Source organism: Anolis carolinensis, unplaced genomic scaffold (genome assembly GCF_035594765.1).
Source record: "Anolis carolinensis isolate JA03-04 unplaced genomic scaffold, rAnoCar3.1.pri scaffold_10, whole genome shotgun sequence".
Taxonomy (NCBI): Eukaryota; Metazoa; Chordata; class Lepidosauria; order Squamata; family Dactyloidae; genus Anolis; species Anolis carolinensis.
The window spans coordinates 26346655-26359454 of NW_026943821.1; the positions used below are offsets into that span (position 1 = coordinate 26346655).

Below are 12800 nucleotides of genomic sequence, written 5' to 3' on the forward strand. Positions count from 1 at the left end.
AGGCTTATACTTGAGTATATAGAGGCTGTCCAACTCTGATTACCTATCTACTCGAGTATAAGCTGACCCGAATATAAGCCGGCCAGGGCCCTCACTCGAATATAAGCCTGAAAAAGGGCCGAAAAAGTAGGCTTATACGTGAGTATATAGAGGCTGTCCAACTCTGATTACCTATCTACTCGAGTATAAGCTGACCCGAATATAAGCCGGCCAGGGCCCTCACTTCAATATAAGCCGAGGGGAGTTTTTCAGCCCTGAAAAAGGGCCGAAAAAGTAGGCTTATACTTGAGTCTATACAGTAACTTTTCCAAATTCGGAGAGGATGGGATGAGAAATAAACCTGGCAGCAGGTGGGATGAGAAGGCCAAGGTGGTTGAGGAAGCCACAGCATTGGTAAAAAAAAGACACCAAAACGAGCCTTTCTGTTTTCAGATCAGCTGCAATGCTGAAAGATGCTCTGTTTGAATATTTGGGGTGGGCTTTTTTTTCGCGCTGCCTCCGGCAACAGCCCATACACCTGGAATATATAATTTTCTCGGTGATGCGTGAGCGAGGAAATAATCCAGCTCATTAGCTTTATGAGCTCCGCAGAGCCGGCGTGGCAGAGAGAGGAAAGGCGCACCCGGCGAGTTGAGTCAAAAGAGCGTGAATCAACAACGCGGGGTTGATGTAAATGCAGGCGGCGGCACCACGTCAAATGCCACCTTCTGCCGTGTAACAACACTTCAAAACCAGCAGCGTCTTGATGCCTTTCCCCCCTTGTTTTGTACGACACTCAAACCTGCTTTCGCTGGAGAGAGAGAGACAAAGAGAGAAATCTGCTCAGAAATTCCAACGATGGGAAATGAATAAGGACCCTCCATCACCACCACCTCTGGGAGTCCCTTTGGCTTCGATTCTGAGCAAGTTCCTCTCGGCTTTGAATCCGATCGGGCAGAAAGAGGCATCTTTTGCTGCGATCTCGAGGAAGAAACAATCACACTCGAGAGGGCCCGTCTTTCATCTTCTGACATGGAGCTTGTTCGGGTATTGAACAAATTGTGTAAACAAGCTCATACCGAGGCAGGCTTCCAACCCTCCTGCAGCTCGGCTTCTCCAAACACGACCTAATGAGCATTTGTCAGCCTTTTTCACGGGTCAGCTGGTAAATTCTGGATGGGCCAGTGTTGGAAATATCCTCATATTATACCACACTAGCTACGCCCGGCCACGCGTTGCTGTGGCGAAGTATGGTGGTGTGGGAAATAAAGTACTGAGGAATTGGTGGTAGTTAAGGTAAAGGGTCCCCTGGGCTGAGTGGGTTGCTAGGAGACCAAGTGAACGGAGCTTAGCCTTCTAACTGGCAGCAATGGGATAAAAACAATCATCCCTCTCCCTCTAATTAGGACTTTATTTTTCTTTTCTTTTTGTTGTATCAACCTAGAGGCATGGATGAGGGGTTGGGCTGTCAATTTTCGAGGTTGTGGGGTGTTTACTTTTGTTGTTTTGTCCGCTGCCGTGATGCTATCACTCTTTTATATATATAGATAATAATAATAATAATATATTATATATACCAGTGATTCCCAAAGTGGGCACTACCGCCCCCTGGTAGGCGCTGCAGTGATCCAGGGGGGTGGTGATGGCACCTATTAGGACACAGGGGCGGGGCCAGGGGAGGGGCGGAGCCTCTTCCCAAGTGCCAGAGACAGGGCTGAGCACCTGAGGTGCCTGTTAGGACACAGGAGGCGGAGCTAGAGGAGTAGGCGTGGCTTCTTCCCAAGACCCTAGACAGGGCTGAGCATCTATACCTCTCCTGAGGCTCTTGCTGGGATACAGAGGGCGGAGCTAGGGAAGGGGGCGGGGCCTCTTCCCAAGAGCCTGAGACAGGGCTGAGCCTCTATACCTCTCCAGAGAGGCCTTTTAGGACTAAAGGGCGGGGCTAGGTGTGGGGGCGGGGCCTCTTCCAAAGAGCCCGAGACAGGGCTGAGCCTCTATACCTCTCCAGAGAGGCCTTTTAGACTAAAGGGCGGGGCTAGGGAAGGGGGCGGGGCCTCTTCCCAAGAGCATGAGACAGGGCTGAGCATCTATACCTCTCCAGAGAGGCCTTTTAGGACTAAAGGGCGGGGCTAGGTGTGGGGGCGGGGCCTCTTCCAAAGAGCCCGAGACAGGGCTGAGCCTCTATACCTCTCCTGTGAGGCCTTTTAGGACTAAAGGGCGGGGCTAGGGAAGGGGGCGGGGCCTCTTCCCAAGAGCATGAGACAGGGCTGAGCCTCTATACTTCTCCTGAGAGGCCTTTTAGGACTAAAGGGCGGGGCTAGGGAAGGGGGCGGGGCCTCCTTCCAAGAGCCCGAGACAGGGCTGAGCCTCTATATTTCTCCTGAGAGGCCTTTTAGGACTAAAGGGTGGGGCTAGGGAAGGGGGCGGGGCCTCCTTCCCAGAGCCCATGACAGGGCTGAGCCTCTATACCTCTCCTGAGAGGCCTTTTAGGACTAAAGGGCGGGGCTAGGGGTGGAGGCGGGGTCTCTTCCCAAGAGCATGAGACAGGGCTGAGCCTCTATATCTCTCCTGAGGCACTTGTTAAAACACAGGGGCGGGATATTGAGGTTCAACCCCGTCAGGCACTTGGGAAGAGGCCCCGCCCCCTCCTCTAGCCCCGCCCCACCGCAGGACAGGGATAGAAGCTCAGCCCTGTCTCAGAGCTCGTAACTCCGCCCATCCCAGTCCTGGCTGCCAGCTTTAGATTGTGGACGGTTGATTATGAGAAAGATACTCTGTGTTACCTACACAGAGAAACTACCATACTCCAAATCCTACCTGTAACTGGATTGATAAGCAAAGAACCTGTATGCTGAATACATGAAGTTTGTGAGTAAACCTTTCCTCTCAATACCTCATCCAGTCGAGTAGCAGCTCCTTACAGTTTTGAAGGCTTGCAAAGATTCTTTGGGGGCAGGTGTGTACATCTAAAGGTAGTATAGCTTCCCTTTTCCTTCTCAGGCTCTGCAACATAAGCTCTCTTCCCATTCTGTATCTATCATTAAGATTAATTAAGTGTTCTTCATCCCGTCTCGCCAAGCAGGTGAGCAACAGCAGGGAGAGGGAACTATAGAACCTGCTTTAAGATGAGTTCTTTGGAAAGAGCTTATCGGTAAACAATAAAATGAGCCACAAAGATCAACTTTAGGAACTTGGAACTCCAGTTTGTGGGGCGTTTAGTTTAGTTGTTTTGTCCGGTGCCGTGATTCCATTACTCTTTTATATATATAGATATATATACATATATACCACACCAGAGACAGAGTTTAAGAAATATGGTGCCTACCTCGAGTGAAGGGAGTGATCAAGTTGTAATAATTGAGACGTCCTCGTTGCTATGGATACATTTATGAAACGTGAAGTCTGCCATTATGATTTAAATTTCCACTTATCAGAATGAAGAAAGAAATAAAGGGATCCGGCATATATATTTTTAAAAAGTAATAACAGTAATCCCAAAGATGCAATAGCTTTAGTCTTCGTTGTCTGCTGTACTCACAATATGACAATCAATGAGATTCAACAAAATTGCCTTGTCAGGAGATTTGATGCCTTTTTTTGAAAAAAAAATGCATTGTATTACATGAAGAAGACCTCGGCACTGAAATTGTCATCCAGTTTGTGACTCGAGGAAGAGGCAGATGTCACGTGAAAGTTTCTCCTGCTCAGAGAAGAAAGGAATTAACATGTCTGTGCGAAGAGACTCAACGGGAAATCTATATATATAAAAGAGTAATGGCATCATGGCGACCCACAAAACAACAAAACTACAGGCCCCCCAACCTCGAAATTTGACAACACAACCCATCATCCACGCCTCTAGGTTGATACAACAAAAAGCAAAGAAAAATAAAATCCTAATTAGAGAGAGAGCAATAATTGCTTTTATCCAATTGCTGCCAGTTAGAAGGCTAAGCTCCTCCAACTTGGTCTCCTAGCAACCCAATAAAAAATAATAAAAAACACTAAAAAATTAATACAATAAAATACTATAATAACAGAAAATAACTAAAAATAATACAAGAAAATAATAAAATATAATAAATAAAAATATAACTTACAATAAAATTAATCAAAAAATGCAAATAAAGTCAAATAAAAATTACACAACAATTTTAAACCAATACCACCACCACTTTGCCACAGCAACGCGTGGCCGGGCACAGCTAGTATTCTATATATGTAAACAAAAGAGGAATTTGTGACGTAGCTAAAATTTGGAATTGCAAGGGCTGAATGAAAAGTAATGCCTCCACCTTTGTTACTTGGGTTTGGATGGGAATATTTTAATAAATCAAACGCAGAAATAATCTTTAGAATGTGCACTTTAACTACCATTATTCACTTTTCCAAATCATCACCAGACAATTGGATACATTTCTGCCAACGATGAACAAGTTTTCTGAAGCCGTCACGGAAGAAGTCGACACTCAGTTTCCGCAACCGGCGTCTCACAGGACCCATCGTGCACGGATCTTCCGATAGACAAGCAAAGCAATAATGTGACCCACATGTTCTTGTGAAATGCCAATCATGCTTGAAATTTCTCTCTGAGTGATACGACAATCGTCCTGAATCAATCTGTCAACCTTTTGCTTGTGAAACTCGGTGGTTGCTGTCATGGGACGTCCAACTCTTTCTTTGTCACGCAAGTCAGAGGTTCCCATCTCAACATCTTTAAACTTACTCGCCCAATGATACACAGGACTCACATCAACACAATCACCTTTGGGGTGAATCTCCTTTGGGGTGACACCTTCAAGAATTCAATGACTGCACGTTGCTTAAGTTGCATTGACCGACCGTCTGTGCAGGGTTCCATACTTTGCACTTTAACAACACAACCGTTCAATGCTAAGGCTTCTCCGTCTGCGCAGGGTTCCATACTTCGCACTTTAACAACACAACTGTTCAATGCTAAGGCTTCCCTGTCTGTGCAGGGTTCCATACTTCGCAATTTAACAACACAACCGTTCAATGCTAAGGCTTCCCCGTCTACTCAGGGTTCCATACTTGGCACTTTAACAACACAACCGTCCAATGTTAAGGCTTCCCTGTCTGTGCAGGGTTCCATACTTCGCACTTTAACAACACAACCGTTCAAAGCTAAGGCTTCCCGCCAAAGGGAACTAACTGTAGAGGAGAGTCTACTGAACAAGCCGGGACCTGCCGCAGACCAGGAGGAGTTACGAAGGTGGAGGCATTACTTTTCATTCAACCCTCATACTAAGGGCACATGTTTCGGCTGTGTGAAGCATACATTGGTCACTTACGAACCCACCATCAAGACTCTACTTCTGGAAGACAATCAGACTTCAGTTCTGAACTGGTCTATCCTTCCCAGAGTGTTGTGAGGATAGGAATGTTATTATCCACTGTTTTTTCGCAACTCCTAAATGTTCAGATGCTGTTCTCATCTTTTTAAGAAAGCACTTTATAATATATATTCCATAATGTAGATTTTGAGGGAAACAAGGTTGTTTAAAGAAGTATATATATATATATATTATATGTATGTATAAAGATAGATGTTTAAATGCAAATGTCATCCTCTTTTAAAGATTAATTCAGAAAGCAAACAGACGGGCTTATAAAAGAATGCATACAAAACTGCATTTTAGCAGAAATATGTATTTCACACATTTATATCACTCCTTCCCTGACAGTTTTCAGTGGAGGAAACTATAATAAAGTAGTTGTAGAAGAAGGGTGTCAAGGGAAGGTCAAGGTGGCAAAACTCGCTCCAAAGAAATCTGACCAGGGCCCCTTCCACACAACTGAATAAAATCCCACATTATCTGCTTTGAACTGGGATATCTATATATATAAAAGAGTAATGAAATTTCGGCCTAGGACAAAACAACAAAACTACACATCCCAGAAACACAAAACTTGGCAGCACAACCCCTTATCCATGCCTCTATGTTCATACAACAAAAAGTTCCTGCTACTCCAGAAAACGGCCAGGCTTTGAGACTGCAAGGCTATTCACTGCTATTCCATCTGGCCAACAAAGGATTCCCATAAGCCACAGCAACATGTGGCCAGGCAAAGCTAGTACAGTAGAGTCTCACTTATCCAACACTCGCTTATCCAACGTTCTGGATTATCCAACGCATTTTTGTAGTCAATGTTTTCAATACATCATGATATTTTGGTGCTAAATTAATAAATACAGTAATTACTACATAGCATTACTGCGTATTGAACTACTTTTTCTGTCAAATTTTTTGTATAACATGATGTTTTGGTGCTTAATTTGTAAAATCATAACCTAATTTGATGTGTAATAGGCTATTCCTTAATCCCTCCTTATTATCCAACATATTCGCATATCCAACGTTCTGCCGGCCCGTTTAAGTTGGATAAGTGAGACTCTACTGTATATATATATATATTGTGCCAGGAGCGACTTGAGAAACTGCAAGTTGCTTCTGGTGTGAGAGAACTGGCCAGGGAACATTGCCCAGATGTTTCTCTCATGTCCCCACATGGAGTTGGAGCTGACAGAGGGAGCTCATCCACACTTTCTCCGGATTAGATTCGAACCGGCAACCTTCAGGTCAGCAACCCAACCTTCAAGTCATCAGTCCTGCCAGCACAAGGGTTTAACCCATTGCACCACTGGATTAACAGAACTTGTGGCAAAAATGAAACCAATGAGAAAAAAAAACTAATTTCATTTTGTATTTTGTTTATGTAAGTAAGCTGCACTTTTGATACTTGGATGAATTGTTCTCTGTTGTGTTTTTTTAGTGTTTAGATTATGATAGTCATCTATAATTATTTGCAATGTGAGTATGTTTATAGATTAATGTTTACCACTATTACTTTCGCCACAATTGCCTACAATAGATTATGTTTGATGTTACTTATTTTGCACTGTGTGTAGAAGTCATAGAAATAATATACAGACTTCGGCTGGTAGGTAACAGTTAGTGCTAGCAACTGGCATTTTGAATGCAAGGCAGCCTCATACATCATACTTATTGCTTTCTAACTAGTAGTTTCAAGTCAACAGCACACGAGAAACATTGCTTGCTACCATGTAGAAAAGAGGTAGCTCGAACCTGCAATACTATGAACAGCTAAAACTATAGAACAACATAACTTAAGATAGGGTGGGGTGAGTAAATGGTAGGCATGTCCGATCGATGGAAAAAGTGTTTCAATTCTCGTTTCTAAAGTAAGGAGCGCTGGCGCTTCGATATAGAAAGTATTTCCGATTTTTTCACCCAAAAATTTTGGATATTTCCGAAAATTCGTAATGATTCTAAATGTTTCTAAAATGGCAGACATGCATGCGCAATCGCCAAAAAAAAAAAAAAAAGGGAACCTGAGGGGGGGGGGGGACTTTTACAGGGCTTTCCCGCCCTCATTTCTTGAGCTATCCTCATCAAATTTGCAAATGGCTGAGTCATAATCATGTGAGCTTTATGACAAGGGGATGTTAGGAAATAGCCTCAGAAGAAGGTCTTTAATAATAACTCAGGTCCTGATGTAGTGTCATATTGGGGTATTCTGGATTACCGTATATACTCGAGTATAAGCCGACCCGAATACAAGCCGAGGCACCTAATTTTGCCACCAAAACTGGGAAAACTTTTTGACTCGAGTATAAGCCGAGGGTGGGAAATGCAGCAGCTACTGGTCCATTTCTAAAATAAATTTTAAAAAGATAACAATAAAATTACGTTAACAGAGGCATCAGTAGGTTCAATGTTTCTGAATATTTAGATAAAACTGTAATTTAAGATAAGACTGTCCAACTCTGATTAAATCATGATTTTAACCTTCTTCAATGTAAACGTGATGACGTATCCCTCCAATAATAATAAATACACTCAAATAATAAATGTAATAGCAATAATAGAGTAAAATAATAAATGCAATAATAATAATAGAGTAAAATAATAAATGCAATAGTGACAATAATAATAGAGTAAAATATTAAATGTAATAATAATACATAGAGTAAATAAATGTAATAGTGACAATAATAATAGAGTAAAATAATAAATGTAATAATAATAATAATAGAGTAAAATAATAAATGTAATAGTGACAATAATAATAGAGTAAAATATTAAATGTAATAATAATACATAGAGTAAATAAATGTAATAGTGACAATAATAATAGAGTAAAATAATAAATGTAATAATAATAATAATAGAGTAAAATAATAAATGTAATAGTGACAATAATAATAGAGTAATAATAATAATAATAATACATAGAGTAAAATAATAAATGTAACAATAATAATAGAGTAAATAAATGTAATAGTGACAATAATAGAGTAAAATAATAAATGTAATAATAATAAATAGAGTAAAATAATAAATGTAATAATAACAATAATAATAGAGAAAAAATAATAACGTACGTATATACTCAAGTATAAGCCGACCCAAATAAAAGCCGACCAGGACACTCACTTGCGTATAAGCCAAGGAGGGCTTTTTCAGCCCTAAAAAAGGACTGAAAATCTCGGCTTATACTTCAGTATTTACGGTAAATGGAAATGCTACCTACATCCTTGGCCACAACCAGTAAATTCAACTGGTTGTGCAAAGGAAAGTCAAAATATGATACAATTTTATGGATTTTGTGAAATACTTGTATGTCCAAGTCGGAAATTATGATCTGAATTATCAGTAACAACGAGACATTGAGATCTCTTTGGGAAAAAGGTAGAAAGTTTATTTTTTTTTCCAATGGCATGTGTACTTTTCACAGCACAAGTCTTAAGTATATACACGGAGGCATTATTTTATGCATGATTATGCAACGCGCTCCAAATGTTCTGTCGAAGGAAAGAGAGAAAAAATGCATATTTATAAAGAGATGAAACATCTTATACCAGTCTTCCGCAATTTTTCTAATGATCACGGCTCCCTGCCCGGCCACGGAATATTAAATTTAGTCTGCCCATGGAAGGGAATGAGATGAGAGATCTGGGCTACATGTTAAGTCTACTGCTTCGGCTTGCATAGAGGGGGAAATAATCAATTTTTAAAAAAATTCTCCCTTTTTGGGGGGGGGGAAAATCCATGCTAACAGAAAATCATCAACAGTAATGGTCGGAGCTAGAACACTGCCTCCCAAACTTTGGTCCTTCTGGATTTTTTGAACCATCTCCAATTTCCTTACAGTTGGCCAAGTTGGCTGGAGCTTCTAGGGTTGGATCTACACTGCCATATAGACCAGTTTCTGAATCCTGATTGTCTGCTTTGGATTATATGAGTCTACACTTCCATACAATCCAGTTCAAAGCAGAGTTGGAAGTCCAAAACATCTGGAAGATCAAAGTTTAGAAATTGCTGGTCTACTTGTAGAGCAGACACGGACAAACTTGAGCTCTCCAGGTGTTTTGGACTTCAACTCCCACAATTCCTAGCAGTCTCAGGCCTGAGGCTGTTAAGAATTGTGGGAGTTGAAATCCAAAACACCTGGAGGGCCCAAGTTTGCCCATGCCTGGTCTCTATGGAGACCTTACCCAGTTCTGTAGAGATGAAGGATGCCAAAACTTTGGTCCTTCTGGATTTTTTTGAACCATTTCCCAAAATTCCGGACCAAGTTGGCCAAGTTGGCAGGAGCTTCTGGGGTTGTATCTACATTGCTATATAGAAGAGTTTCTGAATCCAGATTGTCTGCTTTGAACTGGATTATATGAGTCTACACTGCCATATAATCCTCTGAGGATGACTACCATAGATGTGGGTGAAACGTCAGGAGAGAATGCTTCTGGAACATGGTCATACAGTCCAGAAAACTCACAGCAACCTAGTGATTCCGGCCATGAAAGCCTTCGACAACACAGAGAAGGAGGTGTTGGTGATGCAGGAAGGAAGAAGAAGTACAAGAACCATAATGTGCATTGCTGTCAAAATGATAGCGAAACGTCAACAATGCATTCCCTTCCCAGATGGCAAATATTTAAAAAAACGTACTTAGAGGAAGCAGAATTGTCCATAATCTCCATCAATGTGATGGATGTGCCTTCCAAGATTTTGCGCCGCAAAAGAGCCAGAGGTCAGTTTGAGAAAGACTATCGGATGTGTGATGTGTCTGTCTTGAGAGGAAGAAAAGGGATTTTTAAAAGGTGCCGATAAAGAAAGGTTACAGCGCCGCACCGCCCCGCCGTGACATTTGGATCCAAGCTGCAGATCACGTCTTTGTTTCTAAAGTGCAAAGTGACGCGTCTTAAGATAAAAGATGCTTTTTGCTTTTTAAGCCGGACGAGAGAGAAATCACTTATCCCTGCTCAACGAAGACTCCAAAGGCAAGTGTTTTGTTCTCTGGGTCTTGAGCATCACAATTTCCTGCTCCCAATATCGGGAGATAACGATGCTTTTGAGCCACTTCAGCCAATTCTTTTGGTGGTTTAGTGGGGGTTTTTGGCTGAAGATCGGCTCCCATTTAAAGGGGTTTAATGGAAGCAAAAGAAACAGAGCAAACAGCTTGGAAAGAGTAAAGACAATGCAGAATAAAGGCATTGTTAAGTGAGTTTGAAGCAAGTTTGTCACTGATAAGAACAAGACAGGACTGCAACTTCACCACTCGGTAGGCAAACTTGGGCCCTCCCTCCAGGTGTTTTGGACTCCAACTCCCACCATTCCTGACAGCCTCAGGCCCTTTCCTTTTCCCATTCAGTCGCTTAAGCCAGTGTCCCTTACTGATGACTTATCAGCTGGTGGCTATATAAGGAGGATGAAAGAATCCATCTTTCTCTCTCCCGTGTGACTCAGTGTGAGTATCTGCCTATGTTGTATTTGACGATTTGCTCAATCTGACGGTTGGCAACAACAAGGAAAGTGGATCTAGGTATCCTGTTTGTATATATTGCAACGGTGAAGAGTAAACTCTCTGGATATTTTGGATGAAAACCTGAATCCATGAATTTACTAAACAGAAATGGAGATGAGCACCAACCCTCAGAGTCAGACATGACTGGACTTAACATCAGGGGAAACTTTTACTTTTACCTTTTACTTAGTCTTGTGCTTTTGTATAGAATCACTATCTGCTCCTGTTTGTTTCATTTGGAAGGCACCGTTTGAGTTTTTGAGCGCCTCTTCCGAAAACGGGCACCTTTCCGAATGGGTTTTTTGTCCAAGGTCCGAAAAAACGAATATTTTCGGCCCATTGGTGGCAAAGCGCCAGCACCTGCCAGGGCCTACAGCTGAGTGTGCCAAGCACTGTAGGCCCTGGCAGGCCCAAAGCGTCTGCACCTTCCAGGGCCTGCAGCCAAGCACCAAAAATCAGCTAACCAAACAGTTACCGTTCCTACTTTCCTTTTGTATCACTGAGATTTCCTGTTTGTTTCCTTTGGAAGGCACCGTTTTAGTTTTTGAGCACCTCTTCTGAAAACACCTGTCTTTCCAAATGAGCTTTTTCATTCAAGGTCTGAAAAAACGAATATTTTCAGCCCATTGGTGACAAAACGTAAGCACCTACCAGGGCCTACAGCTGAGTACACCGAGCGCTGTAGGCCCTGGCAGGCCTGAAACGTTTGCACCTTCCAGGGCCTGCAGCCGAGCGCCAAAAATCAGCTAACCAAATGGTTACCATTCCCACTTTTTTTGTTTCACTGATATTTCCAAACTGGAGGGAGATGTAATGTTTCGTGCCTTCCGAATAAACAAAACGGTACAAAAGAAATGGTAACCTGGTCCATGACTATTAAACAGTGTGTGTAGATAAGGTCAGATGCTGGCAACATGTCTATCACTGCTGATAGACAGGCTGAAGCATATATATATGTTCTGTATATATATATATATATATACACACACACACACACATACATACATATATATTGCTATGAAACGACTCTGCTGTATTTTTTGCTTGCTTCTGGGACACTGGCTATCCAACTTACAGCAGTTTGGGGAGGTCGTGATTTGGAAACTATAAATCACTTCACGACCAGCATCCCAAGACAGATTTGTCCATGCAGCACCTACAAGCCTGTACAACGTCTTCCCAGGACACTCATCTTGGAAAAAGATCTCTTTGATGTTGCACAGCAGGCCCCTTTCCCCCCTCAAAAGACGGCCCCGATGCTATCTCCCGGCACGCCGATTCCAGTGGGAAAAGCTGTCTAATACTGTAATGTTAAAGTTAGATGATGCGACTAAATTTCCATAATATATGTAAACTGAAGGGGTTCTTGAATAAATATGCTCAAAGGAGTGTCTCGGCATTTACATATAGAAAAAAAGTCCTCCCCTCAGAAAGTAATAATAATAATAAAAGGAAGAAGGAAAGACGTTATCACATAGAAAGAGGCCTTAAAATATCTCTAGCTTTGGTCAAAGGAGTGTCAGAGTGACACAACGGCATCCAACTAAACCCAAGTACACCCTGTCCCTCCCCTTCTTGGTCACCCTCCTCCAGTTAAAATCACCCAGACGGCAGCACATCAGGTCCATAGTGGTCAATGAAGTCCAAAGAAGCTCGTCGGGAGGACACGAAGGGACGACGTGGTCAGAAGCCAAAGAGATGGTCGTCTTTCTCTCCCGCTCTCACGGCATCCGCTTTCTCCCAGTCGACGGGCGACAGGATTTCGGCACTCTGGAGGTCTTGAGCAGTCAAGCCGATGTCAAGGTCCTGGGGGTTAGTTCGAGACTCTGCCAATCTGAAAGGAGGAAAAAGGAAGTTAGGACTAACCAACTGCAATAAATCACTACTGACCGAAAGTAGTGAGATCAAAGCCCAGGTCGGATTGAGCTCCCGACCATTAACAGCCTAGCTTGCTGTTGACCTAAGCAGCT

At 42.4% G+C, this 12800-nt stretch overlaps 1 protein-coding gene across 3 annotated transcripts in view; it reads right to left on the reverse strand.

The window, feature by feature from the left end:
- Positions 1 to 8702: 8702 nt before the first annotated feature.
- The window catches only part of ldlrap1 (low density lipoprotein receptor adaptor protein 1), a 47838-nt gene continuing 43740 nt past the window's right edge, over positions 8703 to 12800 (reverse strand). For 2 of the 3 annotated variants that reach the window (XM_062962556.1, XM_062962555.1), the window contains exon 9: positions 8703 to 12664. In XM_062962556.1, the coding sequence (XP_062818626.1) occupies positions 12514 to 12664 (151 nt within the window). In that variant the 3' untranslated portion in view covers positions 8703 to 12513. The remainder of the gene's footprint in view (positions 12665 to 12800) is intronic. The other variant, XR_010000760.1, reaches the window with a different exon arrangement.